Source organism: Equus caballus, chromosome 2, assembly GCF_041296265.1.
Source record: "Equus caballus isolate H_3958 breed thoroughbred chromosome 2, TB-T2T, whole genome shotgun sequence".
NCBI lineage: Eukaryota > Metazoa > Chordata > Mammalia > Perissodactyla > Equidae > Equus > Equus caballus.
Window position 1 is genome coordinate 10,314,401 of NC_091685.1, and position 27,278 is coordinate 10,341,678.

General features: G+C 36.8%; 1 protein-coding gene across 2 annotated transcripts in view; it reads left to right on the plus strand.

The window, feature by feature from the left end:
* Nucleotides 1–27,278, plus strand: part of SPATA6 (spermatogenesis associated 6) — a 121,583-nt gene that overhangs the window by 56,118 nt on the left and 38,187 nt on the right. Inside the window, exons 9-11 of one of the 2 annotated variants that reach the window (XM_014737483.3) lie at nucleotides 5,325–5,365; nucleotides 21,541–21,725; nucleotides 25,747–25,798. In XM_014737483.3, coding sequence (XP_014592969.1) covers nucleotides 5,325–5,365; nucleotides 21,541–21,725; nucleotides 25,747–25,798 — 278 coding nt within the window. Of the gene's footprint in view, nucleotides 1–5,324; nucleotides 5,366–21,540; nucleotides 21,726–25,746; nucleotides 25,847–27,278 lie in introns of both variants that reach the window. The other variant, XM_001494616.6, reaches the window with a different exon arrangement.

Genomic DNA, 27,278 nt, shown 5'->3' on the forward strand with positions numbered 1-27,278 from the left:
AATCTGCAGGGAGACAGGAGGCATATGTTCTCAGATCTCTCTCCCCAATTCGGGATTTGGGGTGAAATTTAAAAGATTAGGGAGAAGAATCTGGCACATGGAAACCCTGGCAGGGTGGGTTTTGGTTGGTGGGCATTCATAGTAAGATTTTAACCATTTATGGTAAGGTGAGGAAGGGATTTTAACACCGGATCTTCCTGGGTGATGGACTCCCTTGCCTCTGATGAGAGTCCAACTTTCAACTTCTGGTCATGTCCTGGTCCTTTAGTTCCGTGGGAAGGAGAATCTTTGGTTCCACGGTCATTTCAGGTCAAGGTTTCCTCTTCTGTGCATGCTCTGGCTATGTGACTTGGCAGATTTTCTGAAAAACAACGCTTAATCACTCTGTTGATAAGAGATGGTGTCAATTCGAACTGGCTCTAGTGGGCCTATGGTTACATTTTGGGGTCTCATCAGCTACTTAAATACCTATGGAAATTTATGGTAGAGTCTCTTCAGTAGAGTGAATTTTCACTTGTGACTATCTTTAATGGAAATTCTCCTTGAACATTTTCTTGCAAATTATCATTTCATTTTTACGTAAGATTGTAATCTTCTATGAGCTTCCACTAATCCCTCTGTTTGAAGGTTATTGTTTGTAAAGTAAAATAAATTGGAAATAACATTCCAAATCCTAATAGGTCATATCTTGAGTAGAATGCAACAAATGGTAATATTCTGATGTTTTCTGAATACAATAGTATGTAGTCATCATGTATATACTTATTAGCAAAATATTTGTTTCAGCTTTTATTTGAATGTATGCCTCCTTGTCTCTTAGAGCAGCAGGCAGCTGAATAGTTTTTGTTTTAGGAACTTCTTTTTTAGTTTCTTTATTTCTCTAATCTTAAACATTTTTCACAGCTTGAGGTATAATTTATATAGCGTGAAATTCACCTGTTTTAAGTGTATAATTAAATGATTTTAATAAATTTGCACAGTTGTGAAATCACGACAATCCACTTTTAGAATGTTTCCATCGTCCCAAAGAGTTTCCTTATACCCGTTTGCAGTAAATCTGCATTCCCACCCTGATCCCCTGGATGGTTTCCACTTTTTAGCTATTATGAATAATGCTACTATGAACGTTTGCATTGAAGTCTTTGCAGGGATGTATGTTTTCATTTCTCTTGGATAGATACCTAGGAATGGAATTGCTGATTCATTTGGTAAATTTATTTAACTTTTTATGAAATTGCCAACTGTGTTACAATGTGGCTGCACCATTTGACATTCCTGCCAGCGGTGTATGAGGTTTCCAGTTTCCCTTCATCCTTGACATCACTTGTTATTGCCACTTTTTATTGTAACCATTCTAGTGGGTATGCAGTCCCAGCTCATTGTGGTTTTAATTTGCATTTGACTAGGGCATTGAGTGTTTTTTCACATGCTGATTAGCCATTTGTGTATCCTTTTTGAAGATCATCACTCTTCTAGTCACTGACTGGTAAGCAGGGAACTTGCTGTGTGCTAAACTTCACAGAAGAAGAAAAGTGAGGGGAAAAGTGTGAGACACTTGCTACCAAAACTTTGACTGCCATAGAAATAAGAAAGATAAAAATATTAGAGGTTGGACTAAACGGTTTCAGGTGAATATATCATAAGTGAACAAGAGATAGGAAACACTCTGTTATGTGCCTTTCCTTTTTAGAAGGTTGGATCCCCTGAAAGATATTAAACCCTGGTTTTGTTTTATAAAGCTGGACATCCTAGCTTTGCTTCTAGTTGTAGGGACTGATATATGTCAGACGCATTGGCTGCACACTCCATGAAGATTCGCGGGAGAGCAGGGGCCCACCTTAGAATGTTATGTGGGCATTGGGGTACCAGTAGAGTAAGTGCTGATAAAGAACTTTAAGGGAAGATGCTCTTTGAAGGTTCAAATAGGTACACACATTCAGCATCATGGAAGTTTTGCAATAGTAGTAGCACTAACTACTGGAATGGGCTTCAATTCCTTGAAGTTGTGAAAAGGAAAGATGAATACCCTTAACAATAGGGTGCTATGAAGGTTGCCAAGATAGGGATTGACTCATAGGGAACATGTACTGGCTATAATTGTCAGAATGGGGCTCAAGAACTACTTTGACAGAAAGAATGAGTTGATACAGAAGTGCTGAGGTTTAGGTGAAAGCTTCTTAAGTCCTTGCTTAAAGTCAGGATTGGTCCTTTAGGACTGAGTCATATCTGACCATGTTGGGTGAGGGTCAGCTATGGAGAGAGGATGGATGCAGAGGCTCTAAGTTATCAGACTACTCCCAATGTGAATGGTGACTGTAGTACAAAGTGGGTCTTAATTTCTATACTAGATGGGTGCTAAGGAAATGTTTTGATGACTGATTGCCTCATTTTGTTTTTGACCAGTACTGTTACTCACTACTTGGTATTTGATTAATCGGATTATATATCACATCCATTTGGTTAACAAATCCAAATGTGATGTCGTTTTTGAAACTAAAGACACTTTTATTCTCCTGTGTGCTTTTGTTCTTGGGATAAGGAAATCTTCTACTATCCTTATATTAGTGGAAGTACCACTGAACTAATCGAAGACTTCAGCTCCATTACTTGTTAGCTGTATAGAAAGTCAACCTCCTGAAATGTAACGTAGAAATAATAGCCAGTCTTAGGTGTTATATTAGTCTGCTCAGGCTGCCATCACAAAATAACGTAGAATGGGGGCTTAAACAACAGGTGTTTTTTTTTCTCACAGTTCTGGAGGCTGGTAAGCACAAGATCAAGGTGCTAGCAAGGTAGGTTGCCTTCTGAGATCTGTTTTCTTTGCTTATAGGCAGCTGTCATCTCTCCGTATGCTCACATGACCTCTTCCGTGTGTGTGCATTGAGAAAGAGATTGTGAGAGAACACGTGTGAGCACGTGCATGTGTATGAGTGCAAACTCTGCGTCTCTTATTATAAGGGCACTCTTTCCATCATGAGGGCCCCACCCTCCTGACCTCATCTAACCCTAGTTACCACCCAAAGGTCCCATTTCCAAGTACCATCACTTTGAGGGTTAGGTCTTCAACATATGAATTTTAGGGGGACACAAACATGCAGTCCATATTTCATGAGGTCATTGGAGAATCAAATAATAGCTAAAATTTATCAAGTGTACATTTTCTGCTAACTGCTATTCTAAGTACTTATATTTCATTGGTTAATTACTCATGGTAACCTCAAGAATTTTAGATACTATTATTTACCACCATTTTACAGGTGACAAAACATGAGGTTTAAAGAAGCAAGTTGTTTAAGATCACACACACACACACACACACGCACGCATGCACACGCACGTACTCTCTGAATTAGCTCTTTCTTTTTCTTCATGCTTTTAAGTGTGACCCATTCATTAAGGCCCAGGTCAACTTTCCCTTTCTTTAGGAAGTGTCTCCTGATTGCCTTCAACCTTGAGAGATTGATCTCTGATATGACTTTTTAATAGTGTTAATTGTCTGGACCATTCTCTTTTAGCCTGTTCTTTTATGCTGCTGTTAGTCAACTTTGTATAACTTAACCGAAATAAATTATAAGCATTTCACAACCATGGGCCATGACTTTTATCTCCTTTGTCTCCTGCATTTACAATATAGTTAGTGCCTAATTGTTGGTAAGAGTGATTAAATGTGAACACTGGGAAGCTTAATTTGTAAAAATGAAAGAAAATTATAAATCTATCTGAATTAGGGTAAGTTTATAAATGGTTTGTGGAAAGCAGAAGATATACTAGTGTTTTAATATATTGATACTTTTAATATTATATTAGCTGTCAGAAAGAATATATACCATGTCCAGAAATCATTACCTTACTTTTCAAAGTTAGCAAGTTTGGAAAATTCAGCTTAGTATGTTCTTAGAATTCTTTTATTTCTTCTGCTACTTGTGGCCATGCTGTACAGTAGACTTGACAGAGGAGGAGTTGAGCTGGGGTTTATTTTCATTTTGAATTTTAAAAAGCACTCGAAGTAAGTTAAATCTTACTTAATTAAATGGTGAAGTTGGCCTTGTGTGAAAGATGTTAATGTTTCAGCTATTCTCTATAATGATTCAGGACACTTGGAAAGCAAACGACATCTGTGCAGTAAAACAAAGATAATTAATTGACTGAATATAGGCTATCCTAGGTCTCTATCCATATAGCCATGTTTTTTTTCCTGGACAAAGTGGTTTGGGAAGGTAAAATACAGAATATTGGAATGCTTTTGATCATAATGTATGAGTAAGGAAGTAGAATTGCAAATGGTTCTGACTATCAATGTAACAGAGATTATAATACTTAAAAGTTGATTCTTGAAAGTTGACTCCTTTAAGTAATGAGTAAAACTCAAAATCTGCATCTACCATGTAGTGGTCCTTATCTTAGGGACCTTATCTTAGGGAGAGATTTAGAATAGTTTTATAACCCACTATGTCATAGATGCTGTGCTAGGGACTTTCATAAGTTGTATAATTTAATCATAACTATGACTCTCTGAGGTAAAGTGAGCATTGTCTTCATACTTTTATGAGGAATGAAACACAGATTAATTATATAACTTGACCAAATTAATATATCTGGAAAGTAGTGGAATCAGAAATTGAACCTAGGCTTGTTTGACTTAGAATTCAATAGTAATGATGTTGATGATGGTGTTGGTAATAATAGTTAACATTTATTTTGTTGCCTTACGTGTAATATCTAATGTAACCTTTCAAACAATATTATAGTTGAGGAATCTGAGACTCAGAAAGGTTAGGTAATGTGCCCAAGGGGTCATACATGAAATACTGGAGCCTGGACTGTCGTACAGATCTATTCATCAACAAGGTCTGTACACTATAGTATACTACCACCATCTAAAGCTCATCCTGTTTTCATTATACTCGCTTGATTCTAGCATCGATTTCAAGAATAGTAGGAATACATGTAGTTTGACAATATCTATCAAATCTATATATTGAAATTACATTTCATCATAAACTAATTTATCAACTAAAATTATCCATTTCATTTAGACAAATTAGTTTATCAATTAAAAATTAATCTGGTCTATATTCAGATATGTCCTACTCTAATGAAAGTAGTGCTTGTGAAATCAGTTACTGAAGGCCTGATACAGATTTTAACTTGTCATCTTTGCTTATGTAACATTGTTGACGGATTTTAAGATATTTCTGAAAACTGCTGTATGAATTATAATCATAGAAACAGAGTGACAGTAGCAGAAATCAAAGATGTAACCAAATTTTCTTCTTTTGCTATGAAATATGTTGGGTTTAATTCTTTTTTACATACTTTTTCAGATCACTCTCATCTTGGCTGCTACCGACCCAAGGATTATAAGGTATGTAGAATAAATTACAGAAGGATAATTGTCCTGGCTTTCAGAAAAAAGCATAAGTATGTTTCTTATATGTATAATCAGAGATTCTCACATTCATTTAGTCAAGAAAATGCACAGACAATAATTGTCATATTATGCTATGTTATTATTTTGGCTGTGTTGTCAAGTGGTAGAATAGACTTCATTGAATGTCTTCCTACAACTGTTTTGTGGCTTTTGATTGTTCATCTGGATTAATTATTTATTGAATGTGTTAGTCTATGTATATATGTGTGTATGTAAGAGGGAGAGACAAATAGAGAAATTGCTTGTTACTTTTAGTAATACCTCACACAGTAATATTTCTAAATTTTAGTCATTCATAGAGCATCCTCATAATTTATGCAATATTTTCATTCAACTTACGCTATTTTCTTTAAATTCACCATCTTTTTATTTATCTCACCAGTGTAATTGAAAAATCAATATCATATGCTTTAAATGGATGATAGCCTTAAAAAATATGGTGAAAACAAAACAATGTTACTAAATTCTGGCTAGGTAACCGTTGTTTTCCAAAGGCTCTGAGGCATGTTCTCTATTTCTTAAAATGAGATAAGCAACGATAGATGTAAGAGACATACCGATAGCTAACTGAGGATTTCTGAATGAAAGAGAATTGAAAAGAAAATACATTTTTTTCTTTGTGATTCAGTGTTGTGCAGTGTGTATCCATGTGCCATGCAAAATCCTCTTGTGTATCATCTAAAGTCATTTTGGGTAACGTATTAAATTATGTGCCACAGCAGTTCCTGTCCTACATTTTGAGAAGCAGTGCCTCAGACTTTGTATTTTCTGTCCCTAAGTGAAAGCTTCTTAATAAGAAGTGTTTTATATTTGGGAAAACAAAACAAAGAGCACAACTTTCCTTATAATACGTTTGTTTCTTTACTTGAAAACAGTCTATTTCGTGCTTACTGGCACTGAAGAGCATAGTGCTGTGCCTTGCTTTGAGTGTGATAAACGAAATATGGAATAGTTAAGTAACGAGTCAAGGCACCATGTGACTAAGGCTCAAATCTCCCATAGTGTCAGAATCAACCAGGTGGAACTTCATAAAAATTCATTCCAGGTCTGCTAAATTGAAATACTTGAGAACAGGGACTGGAAATTTTTATTTTTAACAACTTTCGAGGTGATTCTTATGCAGCTGTCTTGCCGTCTATGGGAGGATTGGCATTTGAGAACCATTAGTATAGACTATGAATATAGCGCTTACGAGGACAGAACTGTTCCTTGTATAGTGTTTGTGTAGAGTTGTGCTTGTGTTTAAGGCTGTCCCTGGAGGAGTATGAGCCTGGCATACTTCACCTGGTACTGACTCACCTGTTATGTGGAATTTACTCAAACACACACGCACACATACTTGCACACTGATGTGTGTAATATATATGCTCTTGCACAGACACGCATGCATGCACACACACCTGCATACCTGCGCACACATACACACATCAAAAACATAATGTTCAGTGTCTTGCATGGGGCCAAGGGAAGCCACCTTAGTTGTCCTACCTAAGGAACAAGCCTGTCTTTGTACATTTCCTTCAAGTCATACGTCACAGTTTATAATGATGTATTTATTTTCATCTTTATTGAAAGTCTTCCTGTTTTACTAACCTGTAAGTCCCAGGATGGCAAGGATCTTATTGATCTTGCTTGTTGGTAATTGCTAGTACCTAGCAGATTGTCTGACACATAGTGTGGATTCCTAAAATATGTGTATTGTATGAGTGGATTATTATGAGAAAGCAAGTAAACCAAAAATATAAAAGTACAGAATGAAGAGAAAGGGATAAAGTTTATAAGACGCTAATTTTTATCCAAAGCTAACAATAGTCCAGCTCTACGTTGGCTGGTCCATTTAAAGACAGGTGTGTATTTGGAACGCTCTCTTCTAAATGAATTGTTTAAAGGACTGCACTTCTGTCTGTCTTTAAGTTCCCTCAGCCTCACCTCTGGAGTCTTCACTTTTAGGGTTAGAGTAGAAATTGATTATTCCTGCTACCCTTGTAAGGCAATAGATGGTAAATGAGCTTACAGGATTATTTTTGTAATGAGGAGATAGATTTTCATAGAAATACATATGCAGCATTGAACACTGCTGTATTTTCTATGGAAAGAAAAAAGATTGTTTCCTTATAGGCATATAGTAGCTGGTTAATAAATATTCCAGTGGTGGAACTCTATAGGATTTCTGCAAGGAAAGAGTTATGAAGCTAGGAATGCTTGCAAAAAATTTTCTAGAAAAGTGGGACTTTGCCTGAGTTCTTTTGAGAAATATATTTTGCGTAGGCAAGAGAAGAGAGAGGAGTGTCTTCAGAAGGAAAGCAATATGAAAAAGTCTTGGAGTTTGGAATAAGTACAATGTCCTGGGAGAAAAGAGAAACTACTGGTCTGGCTTGAGTGGATGATATATATTGAGGAATAATGGCTACTTAACATCCTTACTTTCTATTTTTTCTACTTCTCTATACCTATTTTATCTGCTGCTTCTCTCTTTAAGATTTCTAGTTGCTTGATCATTATTTGTTCTTTTGACCAAACTCAACTCTCTTCACCCTGGATGCATTATAATCAGCTGTTCTATAATTACTTATGTTCTTCTAGTCTCATTTCTTTTCTGTTTTTTTTTTTTTTTTTTTTTTTTGAGGAAGATTAGCGCTGAGCTAACTACTACCATTCCTCCTCTTTTTGCTGAGGAAGGCTGGCCCTGAGCTAACATCCCTGCCCATCTTCCTCTATTTTATATGTGGGATGCCTGCCACAGCATGGCTTGCCAGGCGGTGCCATGTCTGCACCCAGGATCCGAACCTGCAAACCCCAGGCCGCTGAAGTGGAACGTGCGTACTTAACCACTGCGCCACTGGGCTGGCACCTCTTTTCTGTTCTACCATTACTCCATCCAGAATCCTTGGCTTCTTCTCTCCCATATGTGTAGTTCCATATGTCTTGTGTATAATAGGCATTCATTTAATACATTGTTCTCAGTGAGGATCATACCATTCTCATAGTGGCAGTTGAGACGTTTACAGGGATGTTTTGTTATTACAGTCACTTAGGGGAAGTGCTCTTGGCATTTAATGAGCAGGGATGCTGGGTGTTCTACAGAGGGTGGGACCGTTCTGAACAGTGAGGACTTCTCCTGTCCCACATGGCTTTCAGCTGCCTCACCGACCATTGTGGAGGTGAAAAGCATGTTCATAATTATTAGAACCAGCCTAACTCTACATAAAACACAGCATTTTTTGGTGTTTTAAGATACCACGTATATTAAAGGAGTAGGGGTATAGTACAGAGATTATGCTTTGTTGTGTTAAAAATATACGGTGTGACATTACACCATGATGAAGCCTGTGACTGCTCTTTTATTGTCCTGATTTTGTTGTACGGAATGGTTATGATCTTCTTACATTTTTAAACTCCAAACTTATTTGTAGAAGTTTTATATAGGTGAGTGCAAGCTCACTTACTTGTAAGCTCACAGATACTTCGTGAGCTCACAAAGGCTTATTTGTGCAAGCGAGTACAAGCATCCATTATGTTTTCTAGAGTAGTTGTATTTGAGCATTTTCATATTGAAGTACATTTTATAAGTCATGTTCCTTTTATTTCTCTGTATACTACAGTTGGAATAATACATTGATTTTTGTTTCAAAAATATGTAAATATGTAGATTACATTTTCAATACATTTTATTTCATGATATAGAAGAGGACAATACAAAATACTTGTTTTTAAAATGAAGCCTGTCTTAATCAGCTTGGGCTACCGTAACAAATACGATAGGCTGCATGGTTTAAACCATGGGAATTTGTTTTCTCAGTTCTGGAGGCTGGGAAGTCCAAGATCAGGGTGACACCTTATCCGGTTCGGGTGAGAACTCTTTTCCTGGCTTACAGACAGCTGCCTTCTCACTCCATCCTCACGTGGCAGAGAGAGATTGAGTGAGCTCTGTGGCATCTTTTTGTATAAGAACACTAATCCCATCAGATTAGGGGCTCACCCATATAATCATTTAACCTTAATTCCTTACTCCGAATATTGTTAGGTTGGAGGTTAGGGGTTCAACATAGGAATTTTGAGGGTATCCAATTCAGTACATAGCAGAGGCTTGGGGACTAAGGGTTGAAAAATCCCTGATGCCGTGTGTAGTCAGGATGCGAGTTAGTGCACGGATACGTAGATACGATAGAGTGCTTCTGGAAAGGAGCATGGAGCCCATTTTACCTGGCCTGTACAAACGTGCCCTTTCTGGCTTTCATTTGACCTGCGATGCAGCTTCATCGTTTTGTTCTCTTGTTAATTCTCTTACACAGTCCAGTTTGGACTAAGAAGTATCTTCTTGTTTTCTCTATATGACTTCACATTTTACCTGTTGAGGAAAATGTGGGTCAACTGTTGGATGGAATTGTTCTGAGTTGTCTTCATTTCTACTTCAATCTTCCTGTTAATCTTCACTTTTTTTCCCTTCTATTTTGCCTTCTAAATAAGGTTAACACCTTCTCTGGCACTTCTGATTTCTTTATTGACTCTATCTCTTTTGGCCACAAACATAATAAAATCAACTTTTATTTGTATAATGGATTCCTATTTTAAAGCTTTTTTATATTGATTATATCACTGAATTATCTGCAGCCTTATAAACTGAACAGGAATTTTTATTCTCATCTAAATGACAGAAAACAGTTTCTGCAAAGCTCTCTGAAAAAGAACATACCGGGGCCGGCCTGGGGGCGCAGCAGTTAAGTTCGCATGTTTCACTTCTCAGAGGCCTGGGGTTCGCTGGTTTGGATCCCGGGTGTGGACATGGCACCGCTTGGCAAAAGCCATGCTGTGGTAGGCGTCCCACATATAAAGTAGAGGAAGATAGGCACAGATGTTAGCTCAGGGCCAGTCTTCCTCAGCAAAAAGAGGAGGATTGGCAGCAGATGTTAGCTCAGGGCTAATCTTCCTCAAAAAAAAAAAAAAAGAAAAACGAAAAGAACATACCCCTCAGTCTGCTGCCCTCTATATTTATCATCCTCTCTTTCTCCTTCCTTTTGCTGCTAGACACTCAAATGGACATTGCTTCCACTTCTTTATCCATTACTCCTAGAATATTTGGGAAAAATGAATTTTATGAGAACTTTCAAAACTGAAGAGTTCTAATACCTCTTTAAAAGAGATAGGAAACCATCTTAGTGGAATTGAGAAGCAGACATGGCTTTAGGCAAAATTGTGAATGCATGTGGAATATATGGTTGATTGCTAGAAGCCTTACATCACTTTCAACATCCTCACATACCTAGCATTGCCTTATTACACTGGGTGCCTTTTGATTTACCAGAATAGGGACTTAATATGTCTTCCTAGACTCATGAAGCTAAGCGTTATGTCTTGCTCATTCTATCCTCACTGGCTAGCAAGGCATATGGTATCTGATGGAGACTTACATATTGTTTGAATGCATGAGTGAACATCACATCAAGTTCAGAGTTTTCTGTTTAGATTTCTCTGGGGCCTATAATTTAGCTTCTTCTGTTGCTCCTGAACTCACACACTCTGTTCCCATTATGTCATCACTATCCTTCTTATCCAAGTCATGTTTATATTTCTAGCTCTGTATTTTAACTCACCCAATTTATTATGGTAGTGCTAGGTGTTCTTACAAACTCTGGTATTTCAGTGTCATAACACAATAGAAATTATTTTTGTAATAGTCCGGTGCACCTGTGAAGGCACACCTGCTTCTTAGAAGCCTGGAAGCAAACAACTCCCTTCTTATATTCCATTACAAGAGCTAGTCACATGGCCATATCTAGAAGGAAGGGGAGGGCAACAGATATTTGTTCAGGGCGAATCTTCCTCAGCAGGGGAAAAAAAAAAAGAAAGAAAAGAAAAAGTCTTAATGGGTTTTTGTTGTTGCTCAAAGCCTTTTCCTGTCTTAACCTTGTACATTTCAGGGTCCACAAGGAGTTGGCTTTCACTTTTCCTGACCTGAGAACTCCTCAATTACTAGAATCTATCACTTCTACTCTCCAATCAGTCCATTCTTTCCTGAACTCATCACTTTCTTGAAATCTCTTGCTAAATACAAGTAAAAGCCAACATACACTGCTACTCTTGTCCTTTCCAGCAATATTCCTAGAGATATAAGCTTGAAAGTTATGTGGTCTATCCTCCAAGCTATTGCAGGCCACAGTTTTATTAAATATTTTGCCACTGCATTACATGGATCTTAAATTTTCCATCCTCAAATATCTATTCCCTTGCTTCCTGCACCCGACTGATAAGACAGTGCATATTTAGATTTATGTTAAAGCCAGTACAGTAAGCTACCGATTTCTGAATTGGTTGGGGTAATGCTATTTGCTATGGAAATAAACCTCCAGACTTCAGAAGGTTAATATAATAGAAATTTAGTTTTTATTCACATAATAGTTGGAGTGAGGGTGCTTTTGCTCTGCATGCTATTTTCTCCGTGCAGTGACCCATCTTATGACTTTGGCTTGCCCTGGAGCTTTGTTGTCCTCTTCACATGGTGGAAAATGAAGAAGAAGGTGAAGAAGGCATATCTTTTTCTTAAAAACCTTGGCCTGAATTGACACATAGCATTCTTGCCTACACTCTATTGCCAAGAACTAATCACGTGGCTACACCTAGATGCAAGGATTTCTTCTCAACAATAATTCTACTTTGGAGGAGGGAAAGATGAATTGTAGTGGAAAGCTGGCCATTCCTGCCACAGCTAGAATGTCTTGTCTCTCTCCCCTCCCAATTTCTCTCTTCCCCTTTAAGAAAGATGTGACTGAAACCCTATTATTTGGAAATAAAAATTTAGCAAAACTAGAAATTATCTCTGCCCTCATGGATATTCACCATAATGAGGGAGACAGATATCAACAAAATCACAAAATCAATATATACTTGGAACTGTGATAAATGTCATGAGGGACGTGTACACTAGCTTGGACATTTTATGCTAAGAGGATTTGATCTGGTGAAGGAGGATGGAAAAAGCATCTTGAGGATTAGTGATTGCTCTGGAGCTCGGAAGATAAATAGGAATTCACTACATGAAAAGGAGGGAAGAACATATGCAGGAGAAAAGGGGAAATAGCATTTATAAAGGTTCAGTGGCTAGGCAACTAAAAAACCAGTCTTACTAGAAGTGAAAGACATGGTATAAACTGAGGCTGGTGTAGTGGATAGGAGTCAAATCTTTTAAGCTGTGTTAGAAATTTTGGCGATTATCTTAAGTACAATGGGAAGCAAATGAAATTGTTTTAAACAGCAAAGTCACATGGTTGGATTTGTACTTTGAAAATATCATTCTTGCGTGCAGTATGGAAAATGGATTGGCTTGGGAAAAGACTGGATACTAGCAGACAAGTTAGTGGTCAGTGTGAGAAACGGTGGTAGCTTCCTCTGCGTGGTGGGAGCGGAGGTGTATAGCAGTGGGGATATTAGACAGGATTAATGCTGATAGAAAAGCGGACTTAACAAATGGAAAAGATATACTATGTTCTCGTAGAGAAAGACTCAATATCATAGAGATGTTCTACTTAATTTGAAAATTAATAAGATCTCAATAAGAATATCTCTAAGGTTTTTTTTTTTAATTCCAGGAACTAGGCAAAAATAGCCAGGAAAACTTTGAAAGCAGGGAGCATTGAAAGGAGCTGAGCCATGCAATGTTAAGAATGACTCTTAGATTCCTCATTTTCACAACTCGGTGTTTGATGACACCGTTTATTGAGATAGGAAAATGTGTAAAGGCTGGTTTGGAGTTCACAGAATTCTGAATTCGGCAGCAAATTTCTGTTTATCTTGTTTAGACTTTGGCGAGTCTGACAGTGGCTTTCAGCTGAGAAACAGACCAGAGCTTAAAAATCAACCATATGGCACTTGTATTCTGAAGGAGATTTAATTTTAAGAAGTTATTAGCCTTTGTTTGTGGCAGGTCAGATGGGAAGGAAAGCAGACAGAAGGGAGGATAGGGATCTGAGGTAAGGGAGGAGCTCAGGACAGGGCGTGAGGAAGCCTGGGATAAAGGCTGTTTCTTTCAAGTTAGGATGTGGGGGTACCTGAAAGAGCCGTAGCTTGAAATTTTCACATTTTTTTAATTTGCCTTGGCCAGGGATTTTTTTTTCCTGCGGGAGGTTTTTGTTTGTTTGTTTGTTTCCCAGCAAATCTCTTTAGGAAGCAATTTTTGGAATCTGAATTTGTTTTTTTGAAATTTTGTCATGCCAGTTAAGAAATGAAAACCATTGAATGTGTGGGATTTTGCTCCATTTCATTCTATGACATCTTTCAGACAAACGGTTTTGTTCGTATAAAAAATTCTCCAAAGTGGCCCCTGTAATTCTCAAATATCCTTAGTGAAATTAATGCTGTTTAGCATAATAAATGTGTGATTTAAAATTATAGTGTGAATACGTGTAAGAAGCTTGAATCCAACTTAAAGGAGACATGGACCTAAGCTGAAACACACACAGAAGAGTCTGGTGGTATGTTGGTCAGTGTGTGGCTTGTATGCCTTGTGTCTTGGGGCCCAGCCTAGTGGTTTGTGTCTTAAATTGGAGACCTGACAGATCTGCAATTCTGGGAAGACAGAAGGTTTAGAAGCAGTTTCTCCCAGAGGCGTTTTCTCCCATGGAGAAAATAAGAAAAAATTAAGGAAAGTTTTCGTGATATTTTGACAAGTGACCCAGAGCAAAGTTTTTACTGTAAGGATTCTGGTATGATGAGGACACCTGAGCCTGTCAGTCCTCGGGCCTGGCTCGAGGATGGATTTAGTAGCTTATGCCCATTCACTTCCCTAGGAACGTCTTCTTATAGACTCACAACAAAAAGTGACAAAGACAGACAGAGACGTACTAGTGTTGTTAGTAATAAGACACATTTCTACCTGGAATACAATTTTTCAAATATGATCAGATAAGGAAAAGATTACTAAAAGGGTTCTGCATCCCTGCAAGGCAAAATAACTCAGCATTTGGGAGCTTTAACAAAAGGAAATTAGAGCCCAGACTCGACACCAAGATTCACTCACCTCACCATTGTAGTCAGAGAGACCCCCCCCAAGGAAAGAGGCTCAAGAAGTCTCAGAGGAATGCACTACTTCTTAGTTGAGGGTCTTAGCTGTGACAGTAAGGGGAGTCTCTTGGGATCTTACTGAATTTCCAGGATTATTAACTGACAACTCACCAAAGACTACCACAATAACTGAATAAGCTGTTGATACCAAGCAAAGCTGAGTTTATGACATAGTGCAGTAAGGGAGGGCACCAACTTTAAAGTCTCAGTAGTGTCTCTGAAAGGGGAAGGTTAAGGAGAGATATTTAGTAAAGGGTTTTGGGGTCTGGACTCCAGTGTTTTATGATAGGGCTTTTATGAGGGAATCTAATTGGCAAAGTTTGTGATATAAAAGTTTAGGGGGCCAGCCCGGTGGCATAGTGGTTGGGTTTGTGCACTCTGCCTTGGTGGCCTGGGGTTTGCGGGTTCACATCCCGGACATGAACCTGGCACTGCTCATTAAGCCATGCTGTGGCGGGATCCCACGTAAAACAGAGGAAGATTGGCACAGATGTTAGCTTAGTGACAGTCTTCCTCAAGCAAAAAGAGGAAGATTGGCAACAGATGTTGGCTTAGGGCCAATCTTCCTCAGCACCGCCCCCCCCCCCCCGAAAAGTTTAGGATTAATGGACACAAAGGTTGGGTCTTAAAGCAAACCTTGATAAGCAAGCAGTTATTGGATAAGGAAGGGATTTGTCCCGTTGAATGATCTGTTGTCCTGGGGAAGGAACTGTTTGCCCAGATTAAGAATCTATTTGTTTCAAGAAGGAAGCTGATTGATGATTGAGCAGACTGTTGTTCAGGTAGATGATTTATGGGAAGTTCCTGAAGCAAATAGTGAAGTTATTACATGGTTTATAGCATTATTTTCCTGGCAAGAATTTCTTAGAACTCAGGTAAAATCGTGTTGAGGTAGATGAGCCTCAGTGCTTTATTCTGTTAAGCTGTGTGAATGCATGTGGTCTCGGTTCCCACGTCTTACTAAAGTTATACATGCTTTTTCATTAATGTGTTACACATTGTTTGTTAGACTTATCCCTAGAAAACTTATAGTTTTGGTTCCCATTGTAAATAGTCTTTTATATAAAATTAGATTTTTTATGTTTTACTGATGTTTGAAAGTAATTTTTGTATAACATTCTTGTCTTAGATGTTCTTGAATTTTTTTGTAGAGGAAAACATATCATCTATAAATAGTGAATTTTATTTCTGCCTTTCAGATTATTTCTTTGTCTTGACTTACTAGAATCTGCAATACGATGTTGAATAGAGGTGGTGGTTGATAGTGGATGTGGCAGAGACATTTATTGTTATTGGCTATTTGAGTCCTCTCCCGTGTTTTCAAGCCCTCTTCCAGGTGTGTGGAGCCTATGGGCTAGCCAGTCGGCTGTGAGTGGAAATTATGTGGATCACTTCCAGGACGAGGCGTAGGACTGAGCTGAACTCTCTCTCATTACTGTGACAATGAGGCCTTATATTCTGTGGTCCAGCTATAAGCTGTTCTGCATGTGTCATCAGCACGGGTCCTTGGGTAATTTTGTGAAGTGTAATTTCTCTTGCTAACCTGTATTACCATAAAGCACAAGTAAAAATGAACATTTATTATGTTAATCCACTGATTTTCAACCGTAATTTGCTACTGCAGCATAGCCTAATATGCTGCAGCATAGACTTAAACGGTGTGCATTCTTATCTTGATACTGTGTTTGATAGGATCATGTCTAAGGTTTTACACCTAAGAATGTTGTTTGCAGTAGGTTTTTGTTAGATATCTCAGCAAGTTAAGGAAGTTCCCTTTGAAATTCCTTGTTTGGAAAGAATATCTATTTTTTAATTATGGGTGGATGTTGAATATCATTGAATGTGTTTTTTCAGCATCTATTGAATTGATAATGATTTTTTATAGTGAATTAATAGATTTTCTAGTGATAACCCACCCTTGTATTCTTTGAGTAAACCCAACTTGGTTATGTTGTATTCTTTTTTTTTAAACATTACTGAATTTAATGTGTTAATATTTTATTTCAGATTTTTTCCATATATAGTCACTAGTAAGTCACTAGAGGGTGGTCTGTAATTACCTTTCATCTGCTTTCCTTGAATGGTTTGGTAGCGTTGTTATGATTCACATCATAAAATTAGTTGGGGGATGTTTTCTTTCCTTCTTGGGAACAGTTTGTCAGTTTGCTCCTGAGCTCTGTGTATTGGCTTGTTAGTAGATCGGATTGTGAGCCCATCTTCTGTGGGACTTTATAGGCATCCAGTGAGGCTTGGGCTGTGGGACTTTTCCATTTGTCTCTGCCATGGATCTCATATGTCACTGGTCTGGGACCCCTCCCAGTTAATAGCTGTTTGGCTTTGCTTCAGTTTCCTCTCTTGTAAAGTATAGATAATGAAAATACTTACCTCATAAGGTTGCTGTGAGGATTAAACAAGTTATTGACATAAATGCATAGAAGAGTGGTCTAGGAAGGGAGGGAATTTCCCCCCCGTAAGGATTGATGCATTTAGGAATTACTTATCATTTTCATGGCATTATTTTGGAATTTTCTTCTAAATTCTTCTCCAGTGTAAAGAAAGTACATCTTCCTTAAACCAAACCAGATAGTTGAGCATATAGATTTTTAAAATGGATAATATAGGAACTGATCATTTGCTTGAAATAGGATTCAAAAGGAAGGTTCTCAGCAAAATTGAGAAACTGATCTCAGTTGCCAACATCTGCTTCTTTCCCTTTTGAACCCATCCTGAAAGTTGTACCTATATTGCACTTCTTTCCTACAATCCTTATTCTCTACTACTTGCCAGCTAATTCCATTAGAATTATTTGTATTTATTTCTTAAACTTTATGCCCCATGAGAAAGGAGAAATTTTAGAGCATGATGTGTAGTACAAAGCATTAATTAGGCAGGTTTCCAACATATATTTGTTGGAGAAGTGAATTTCCTGGTTCCTATTATACTTCGTGGTTAATTCTCTCTTCCATTAATTTGACCTAGAATTTCCTGTAAATATAAAAGTTTTATGGCCATTATTATGATTTAACTTGTGTAAGCAACTTTTCAGGAATCTTATTTCCTAAGTATGGTATAACCAAACTATTATATCACATATTTGAAAAATATGTCATTTACATAATTACATTTATATAATTACAATTAATGTATGAAATTTTCTTTTCTACCTGTAACAGTTTCAGATTGGCTTAAAAATATTAGATTTTTTATCTTGATACATTTCAACATTTGCAATGTTATAATTGTTACATTTCTGAGATCTTAGAAAAGCCATTTAAAGAACTATTTCCATAAATGTAAACAAAAAAACCATGCTGAAATATGAAGATTTCTGTAAATAGAGGAAATAAATATTATTGTCTTTCATAATCCAAACCCTCTGCTTTGTGTTTTTGCTAATTTTATCTCATTTATTTTTTGTAGCAAATCTGTAAGATTATTTCCTTAGTGTGTAGATAAGGAAACTGAAGCTTAGAGAGAGTAAGTCACTTACTCAGGGTCACGTGACAAACAGGGATTTAACTCAGGTCTTTGGACCCTAAGCCAGTGTTCTGGAGGAGTCATCCAAGAGATAAAACTCTTCTGTCATGAGCCAAGGAGATAATATTCAATTTGGAGTTTGAAAGTGGCTAAGTAACCTATGGAAAACTCACAAGAGCCGTGGAAATGTTTCTTAAACTAAGTCTTGAGGTTGAAAGTTTGAAGTGAATTCTTACCAAAGACCCACCCCTCATTATACCTCCCAGTCCCCCATTTAGATTTAAAACTTTCCTGAACAAGTATTTGCTCTAATTCCATGGAAAGAATGCATCCCAACTGTGTTTCCAGTGCATAATTATTTACCGTATACCTAGTTAGTTCTAATTTCCTTCCTCAGTGTTTTATCATTACTTGTTTTTTCGCATCTCCCATTCCGGATTTTAATTTCTTTAAAGCCCCCAGTTATATTTATCTTTGATTGCTGTCTCCTACCTTGTTCAGTACTTTATACATAAAAGATGCTTAATAAATGTTGGATAGTGTTGAGTTACAGCATTTAAGGTTCTCTACCATGTGCCCCTCTCCACCTCTAAAATATTCTCTCCTGTTACTTTCCTATAGAGATAGCCAAGTGAGTGTAGTCATTATCTTTCCTGGTGCCCTTTTCCCAGTTCTGAATGCCCTTTCTCCCCCTGATCTCTACTTCTAGCCTTGCTTCCCGTCTCACCTCCTCCCTAGGGCCTCCGCCAATCGACCATTAGAAGTCTTTGAATTTCCTTCTGCAGTTACTGTCATTAGGACATATTTGACACTTAATGTATCTCATTGTCAGTTATCTTTGTGTTTGTGCCCTGTCTTATCTGGATTGTGAGTTCAAATCCCTGTACTTCTCTAGATCTGAGTATTAGCTAACGTATTATTTCTTCAAGAGATTCTCAATGAATATTCGATAAATAGAGAAAAAGTCAGTTATTGTTACCTGGAAGAGGCTTATTTAAAGCATTGCTGACTAGTTTGGGGTGAAATTTTAGTATTCAAAAAATGAGATGATCTCCTAGCTAACATGACTCAATTGGCAATGAAATTAATGAAGAGAAACTCATCTCTCAACTATAAGCCAAGTGGCTTATATTCAAATATAATTCTAGAAACAGCATTATGGCACTTTTTTTCTGTCCCATCAGTCTTCTACTATGTACTCTTATATTTGTTGATCATGGACCTCTTTGATCTTATTTTTGACATTCACTGTGTTTTTACTTTGTGTCTGTGAACAGCTAATAATGGAGAAATTTTTAATTTTTTCAATCTATGTCACGTATTTCTTGGTCAGTTATTTGGGACTGTAACTGAGTCATTTGAATGACACGCTACTTGTTTCTGGGATGAAAGCTTGATTCTCTCAGCTGACTGGTGACTCACCATATGTTGCTGTAATTCTGGAAAGCAGTGAAAACTGTGATAGTGTTGAAGCAAAAAGCTGTGTTGGACTGATATTTTAATAACAAATGACTTATATTTATTGTATAACTCATTTGTACACCTAGAAATTCTGCAAGATACTTTAAATAAATGATAGAAGCTCTATGACGTAGCTATTACCAACCCTACTTTACATAGGAGGGAAATGAGTCTGAGAAAGATTAGGTAGCTTTCTTAAAGGTCAAATTGACCTTCTTAAAGGTCAAATATTTAGTAAACAGGACTGCTGGACCAGTTCACAAAGGCAGGGACTTCGTTGTCTTCACTGCTGTAGTCCTAACACTTAACACAGTGACTGGAAGTTAAACATTTGTTAAATGAATGTAATTCCTTCCTCTCATTCTCTGTTGAACTCAACTCCAGATTATCACTCCCATCACTCCATCAGAGCCACTCTTGTTGATATTACTGATGACCTCCCTATTGCTGAAATCCAAAGCCCATTCTCAGTCTTTTCTAACTTGACCTATCTGCAATATTTGACCCAGTTCATTACTCCCCTCCCTTGAAATACGTTGTTTAGTTGGCTTCTAGAATGACACATTCTCCTGTTTCTTCCCCTCCTTCCCTGGCCACTCCTCAGTTTGTTTCCCAGCCTCTAAATAATGGGGTATTCCCAGAGCTCAGTCTTCAGACGTTTCTTCTTTCATTTTACTCTCACTTTCTTTGGTGATACCTGGTGCCATATCTTTAAATACCATTTAGACTCTCATAATTACCAATTTATATGTTTATCCTAGACTCTTCCCTGAACTCCACTCTAATATGTTAGACGATTAATAGATATGTGAAACTCAACATGTTTAAAACCAGATTCCTTGTGTCTTCCTCTTCTGCCCTCCAGTTGGAAGAATATAACTAAATCACGCCAACGCAGCTCTTCCAGTTGGTTAGGCCGAAGCACTTTGGTGTTATCTTTGACAGCCAATTCATCAACAAATTCTCTTGGCTCTATCTTTGAAGCACCATCTGAATCTGATCACTTTTCACCTTCTTTGCTATCACTCAGATCTAAGCCAGCATTCTTTTCCATATTTTGTTGTAATAGTTTCCAGCTGATTTCCTTGCCTCTGCCCTTGGCCCCTCTATAGACTGTTCTTAACATAGTGGCAAAGGAGATCTTATTAAAAAAAAAAAGAAAGAAAGAAAGAAAGAAAGAAAAGAGCGTATTTTTCTCTATTAAAAATAGAAGCCTAAATCCTTAAAATCTACCTTTTTGACCTTATCTCCTACTATTCAGTCCAGCCCTACTGGCTTTCTTGCTATTTCTGATATATAAGGCATGCCCTCCACCCACCCCACAGGATCTTTGTGTTTATTCTTTTCTCTTTCTAGAATGCTCTTCCCACAGATGTCCCATGACTTAGGTCATGTGGTCTTTACTAAGGTCTTCAGGCCTTTACTCCTTAGGTCTTTCTTTACTAAGACATTCTCTTCCCTGTGAGGTCCCCATGGACTATCCCATTTCAAATTACAGCTCCTCCCTATATACCCTTCCCACCCTACCTAGAAGCACTTCTCTTCTCTTTTCCTGCCTTGTTTTCTCCCCATGGTATTTATCATTCTTTGACATACTATATATTTTACCTGTTTATCTTGGGGTGTGTGTGTGTTTTTAAACCTCTCTTTCCTTACTAAAATGTAAATTTTACTAGAATGTAAGTTCCACAAGGGAAGAAATTTATTAATTTGTCTATCCTGATTTATTTATTTGTCCCCAGAACAAATGAAGCAATGAATGAATATTAGGGCTAGAATTCCATTTTGTTTGTCCTCATAGTTAAACTAGGCTATCGTTAGTTTATGTGTATTTGTCCTTTGTTTTACATGTACACCCCTACCTTTACCCCACCCCTACTCAAACGGCTTTAGAATTGATAAAAATTTTATGAATTTTAGACATGTGGAAGGAACAATCCAGATGTATTTAATGGTTAATCATGGAGTGGTAATAATGACTGCTACGTTCTGAAATTTATTTTCAAATATAGCTGTGGTATCATACTTGGTTTCTTTACTTTTCCAAAGGGGTATGTGTGGGGGTGTATAGTCTTAATGTATATATTATGTTTATCCATATGTAATTTTTTAAACAGGTTATCAGGACCTCCCATGGGAGAGACTTCGATGACTCTCTGGAAAGATGTGATGAGTATTTGAGCTCGAGGTCGTGTGGCAAGCCCCAGCATTCAGCGAGGACCTTACTAGTTCATTCAGCACCCTCAACAATGCCCAAGCATTCTCCAAGCCCTGTGCTAAACCGAGCTTCTCTCAGGGAAAGGTAATGCTTAGTCTCATGTCTGTGCTAATATTTTTGAATAATAATCATTAGAAAAGAAAAAGCAGCAAATATGTATGTGAAGTGATTATTTGCAAAAGGATAATTTGATTTTAAGAGGCTTACTTGTTTTTGTTTAGAACATATTGCATTGCTCCACAGTGTTAGATACTCCTCCCAGCCTAGTTCTCTTGAAGTGAGTTTATTAACTATTAGTGAGTTTGTTGAATAGGGTCACTTTAACCCTAATTGAATACTGTTGTTCATAAAAGTGAAAAATAGAATATGTGATATATGTGATTGTTTTTAGTAGATCCATAGAGATTTACTATTATAGGCATGGCTTCTGTAGAATAATAGCATAGGTTAGGACCAGCCCCGGTGGCCTAGTGGTTGAGTTTTGGCACACTCCACTTCAGTGGCCTGGGTTTGGTTCCCGGGCACAGACCTACACCACTCATCAGCAGCCATACTGTGGCAGTGGCTCACATACGAAAAATAGAGGAAGACTGGCAACAAATGTCAGCTCAAGGAGAATCTTCCTCAGCAAAGAAAAGAACAAGCATAAGTTATATTTTCCTTTTAGTGATAATGATGCTGCTGTTATTGTTGGTGAATGGTATCTAGTTTGCTCACATAGCCTCCCCTCAACTCCCCAAGAGAATCTTAATCATGTATAGATTCCAGCTCTCCCTCTAAAAATACTTTGGCAACCAAAGTTAGATACTTGTTATAATTTGAATATGAAAGATATAATTCCTGTTCATCTGTTTTTGTTGTTGTTGAATCCAAGTTGGACATTCCTTACTTCTCTCACAAGTGGTTAGTAACATAGAAAATAAAAGTTGTCATAAATTTAAAAAAAGACACAAAATAACAACCCTGGGTTTTAAAAACATGTTATAGAAGTTTGAAAACCTAAGAGATATACCATCAACAACATGGAAATAAAACCTCTCTCTACTGGTGGTATCAGAAAGCTGAAGTAGCACACTAAATTCCTACGGAATATTAGGGCCATCATGCTTGACAAAGTGTAAATTAACTGTGGAGAGTCTCTCAAAAGTTCATCTCAAAACTGATGATTCAAATAAGGGTGTGTCAATTTGGCGGCTGTATTAAAACATCCCTCTTGTGCCAGATAGGTTTGTCTGTTTCCTCATCAGCTCTAAGCATTCCAGATGCCTAGATGGAGGTATGCTGGAGGCCCTAATGCTGAGATAGGGAGTTTTGATGAATGTTGCTTCAAGTTGATTAGAATCATGCCTATTGGGATCCCCAAGTTCAGATAGATGGATGGATAGATAAAAAGATATATTTATAGAGGGAGATATATATCTATGCATCTTTAGGCTTCAAAAGTTCAGGAGAAGCTCTTGAGAAGCTTTTCTGCTGAAGTCTGGTCTTGCGTCTCAGTATCAGGGGACTTTCTCTGATCTCCCTGTCTGCTCACATGTTCAGACACATAGTTGGTGCTGCCCTCTTTTTACCTGCTTTTAGAATTAAGGACTTGTGGTTTTGTTGATTAGGTTCTATGCCATGTTGGTAGGTTTTCAAGAATTTTTTTACCTGTATCTCCTTGAATATGTTTTTATAAGTGTTGTTTCATTTTTTTACCTTTTCGCATATTTTGCAGAACTCTCCACTTGTCTACCACTATAGTACAATATCAGTTTTAGTCTTGTGTTATTTTTCCCTTGTGTATAATTTTGTCCCAGCTTTTGAGGCTTGTCCCTTTGCAGGTTAATAAATTCTTCATTGAGCCTATCTTCAAAAATTCTTCATTGAGGATAGCTAAGTCACCTGTCCCTTTTTCATAAAGGGGATGGCTTAGAGTAGATAGTGGCATTTACACGGTTATTTTGATGCTGGATGGTAGATGTGGCTAAGTTCTTTGCTAGAAGGAAATGAGTGATTCTAAATATTAAACATTATCTATTTTACCTATGAGTTGAGGAAGGTAGAGATATTTTTTAAACTAAAAGAATATAATGGCATTTTAGTTTTGAATTATCTAAATAAAGTTTCATTGGAGTACTCTCTAGGGTAAATAAACTTTTTTACTTTCACTAAGATAGAACACCTCTACTTTGAGTGTATTTTCTAAAAAAGATCTCAATTTCATCTATAAAGGAAAATAAAATGTCTTTAAGATGTATTGCTAGGAACAAAAATATTTTGTTCTTTTTAGTACACTCAGTACCGCATCCTTAAGTATAAGACATTCTCTGATCTGGCTTTTTACGTCACTGAGGAATATGCTTACAGGGTGTTTATATAATCTATTGGAATCCATAAACAATTTAAACCGATGAAAATGTAGATTGTAAATCCCAGGCAAAATTGGGAGTATGAGAGAACATACAGGTATAGTTTATCTGGGTAAATATTCATTAAAATTAAATATTTTCCTCTAAGATTGCTGTAAAATGCTGACTCCTTAATCATGTATATGAATAAACAGACTTTTGAAAACTTTATCAGTGACTCTAAGCAAATGAATTTCTTTTTATAGTGAAGGTGCTTTTTGCTTTAAGCTCATTTAAAACATACCTCCAGTAGAGTCAGTACACCATAAAATGGTTTCAATTTTGATTATGTGTTAGATTTCAGAAGCAGTTTTCTCCTCAAAGTATAAAAATTAATATTATGACATAATTTCTATTAGCCTGCAGAGTTATTACTAAAATCACACTAAGAAATACTGCAAATCTCATTAAAAAGGAGCTGATATGCTTTTAATCATGCTTAAGGTTTCGATTTTTATAAATGGAATTCGAGGGCTTGGCAGTCATTTCTTAGACCACAGCACAGACTAGTGGATCTTTGTGTAGTATTATTGAAGAGATCCCCATGAAGCTGCCTATTTGGATCTCAGATTTTCAAGATGTGTTACGTATGTAGCAAATAACAAAGTCTGCCAGTATATTTGCATAGATGCAATAACTCTTCTTTTTGCCAATGCAGGAGATTAAAATTTAGATATAGTTGATCATCCATTATTAATTGCATTCTTTAAAACAGATTATGTAAATCATTTATCCTGTTAATAGTTAATACTTTCTGTAAGCATAATATTGTAACTTTGTAAGAACAAACTGGGAGATAAAAAGGCAAACTTTTAAGCAACCTATTAGGATTTTAGTACTCATTCCTTTATGAAGGAATTTTCACGAACACTTCATATAGATGCATTATAATCAGATGGATCTGGAAATTTTCATTATTACTTGTATAAAGCAAATAGAGTAGCCTAATTATACAGTTTTGAGTTTGGGAAGGGCCTAAGGAAGAGGAATGGTAGGTTTATTTCTTCTTTGACGTCTTTAATTCCAACACTCAGACTCTTAAGTCATATTTTTCTTTCCTATTTTTCAATATTTGTATATTTTTTTAAATACACTTATTACACTTAATACACTTTCTCTTAGCTGGGACTAGACAAGTGCCATCATCTGTGCTGGGACAGGATCATTCCATTTTTCTGTTCCCCTGTGTTCTGAAGGAATAAGAATGTTGTTGGATTCTAAATAATATTTTCGTGTAGTATAAACAGTTTGTTAGATAAAATTAGTTTTATTTTTCTGTATGCAGAAAGGAATTTCTTCCACATAGTTTGAGAGTATGATTAAATTACTGGAAAAGAAGAACTAATTTTAAAGGTGCTATGCATGAAATTACTGTTCTGGTATGAAAATCTACATCTTTATTTAGAGATAAAGCTCTAAAGAATTATGTGTGGAAATTAAAACGGTCAGATATATATGTTTGCTCTCCCCAAAGCACGTCAAACTCTGTTATTACGACTGTTTCCTTATCATCAGGACTTAATTCTGCAGCTGAGAAGCGGCGCCTGATTCCGGACCTGCCGCTCGTCCTTGGTCAGAGGAAGAAAATATGTTATTATAATCTTTATATGTTGTCACATAGGAATAAGGAAAAAATGACTTTCTGTCTGGCATTTGGAAAGATTTATTTTTCTCTCCCTCTGGCTACAAGTCATCTTTGTTTTTTATGCCTACAGATTCCATTCTGATTGGTGTTCACCTTCAAACTGCGATGAGATCCATGACCGGGTAAAAAATGTCTTGAAATCACATCAGGCTCATCAAAGACATTTATATGTTAGTTTCTAAAACTTTCTCTTGAAGGCTTTTTATAATTGGGATGGAAAACCACCCAAGATGCTTAAAGCTTGCAATATTTAATCGCTGGGAAGGAAAAGATACAACCTTCATTTGATGGAAGTCAATGGTTTTGCTAAAGGCAACATATCTAACTTCCTGCCCGATCTGAGTCATTATGCAAAATGCTTGCCACAGATCTTCTGAACTATACACAATGTTAGTGATAATTATCTCAGAAAGAGTCAGTAAGTAATGACTTTATGATAATTTTTTCACAGCCTTCGAAATATGGGAACTCTTGTTTTGTGGCCCAGTATAAAGCAATTCTATTTTCTGCAAATAGGATTTGATTCTAAATGGTAAAATGAGAGAGGGGTTGAGAAATATGTATTTTGAAGCAGCTTCCCAGCTGATTTTTATGTTAATTAAATATTTTAAAAAGGAAAGGAGCAGGTCAGGTTTATCAGGTTTAATATTAGAGAACATCAACATGAGCATATTTTTTTATATAAGGCAAATAAACATATACATGAATGACAGCTCGGAAATAATTACAGGATATTCTCTTTGTGTTTGATATCTTGTGTTAGTAGTTAGTTTAAAAACAATTATTTATCATGAGTCATGTTGGGCACTAAACTTGGTCCTGGGGATTATAACTGGATTATGTGACATGGGCATCAGTTTGTACCATTTTAAGTTTCTATATACATACTGTTTTTAAATTAAACTTGTTTCTAAAGCAGAATATACATATAGAAATGCACATATCATAAGTAATAGCTTCATGATTTATAATAAAATCAACAGATTCATGTAAATTATCTACCAGATCAAGAAACAAAACATTATCAGCTCTGCATTGGTCTCTCCTTTTTCCGCCCTCTAAGGGTAAACATTATCCTAACTTCTCATAGCAAGATTAGGATTGTGTGTGTTGATCGTCTTATAAATGACATTCTACAGTGTCTATTCCTTTTTTTTTTTTTTTACCTGTTTCACTTTATTTTTGCATTTCAGACATTTTTGTAATACAGACATCTTGTTATATAGTTCTTCACTCTTGTGCTGTACGGTATTTCATTGTGTGAAAATACGCCGATGATTTATTCATTCCTCTGTTGATGGACATGTGGGTTGTTTCCGGTTTGGGCCTTTATAGAGCTGCTATCAGCAGCTTGTGCTGTCCTTGGGTAACATTGTATAAATTGTATCTGGGTATGTAGCTACCACTGGAATTGCTCAGTCATAGAGTGTGTGTCCATTCAGTTTTGGTAGACACTGCCAAAGAATTTTCCAAGTGATTTTTAACAGGTTACACTCCCACTACCAGCGTGTGTGAGTTCTACTTGTTCCACATCCTCACTACTGGTTGATAGGTTGTGTGTGTGTGTGCTTGTATATATTTTCATTTTGGCATTTTGATAGG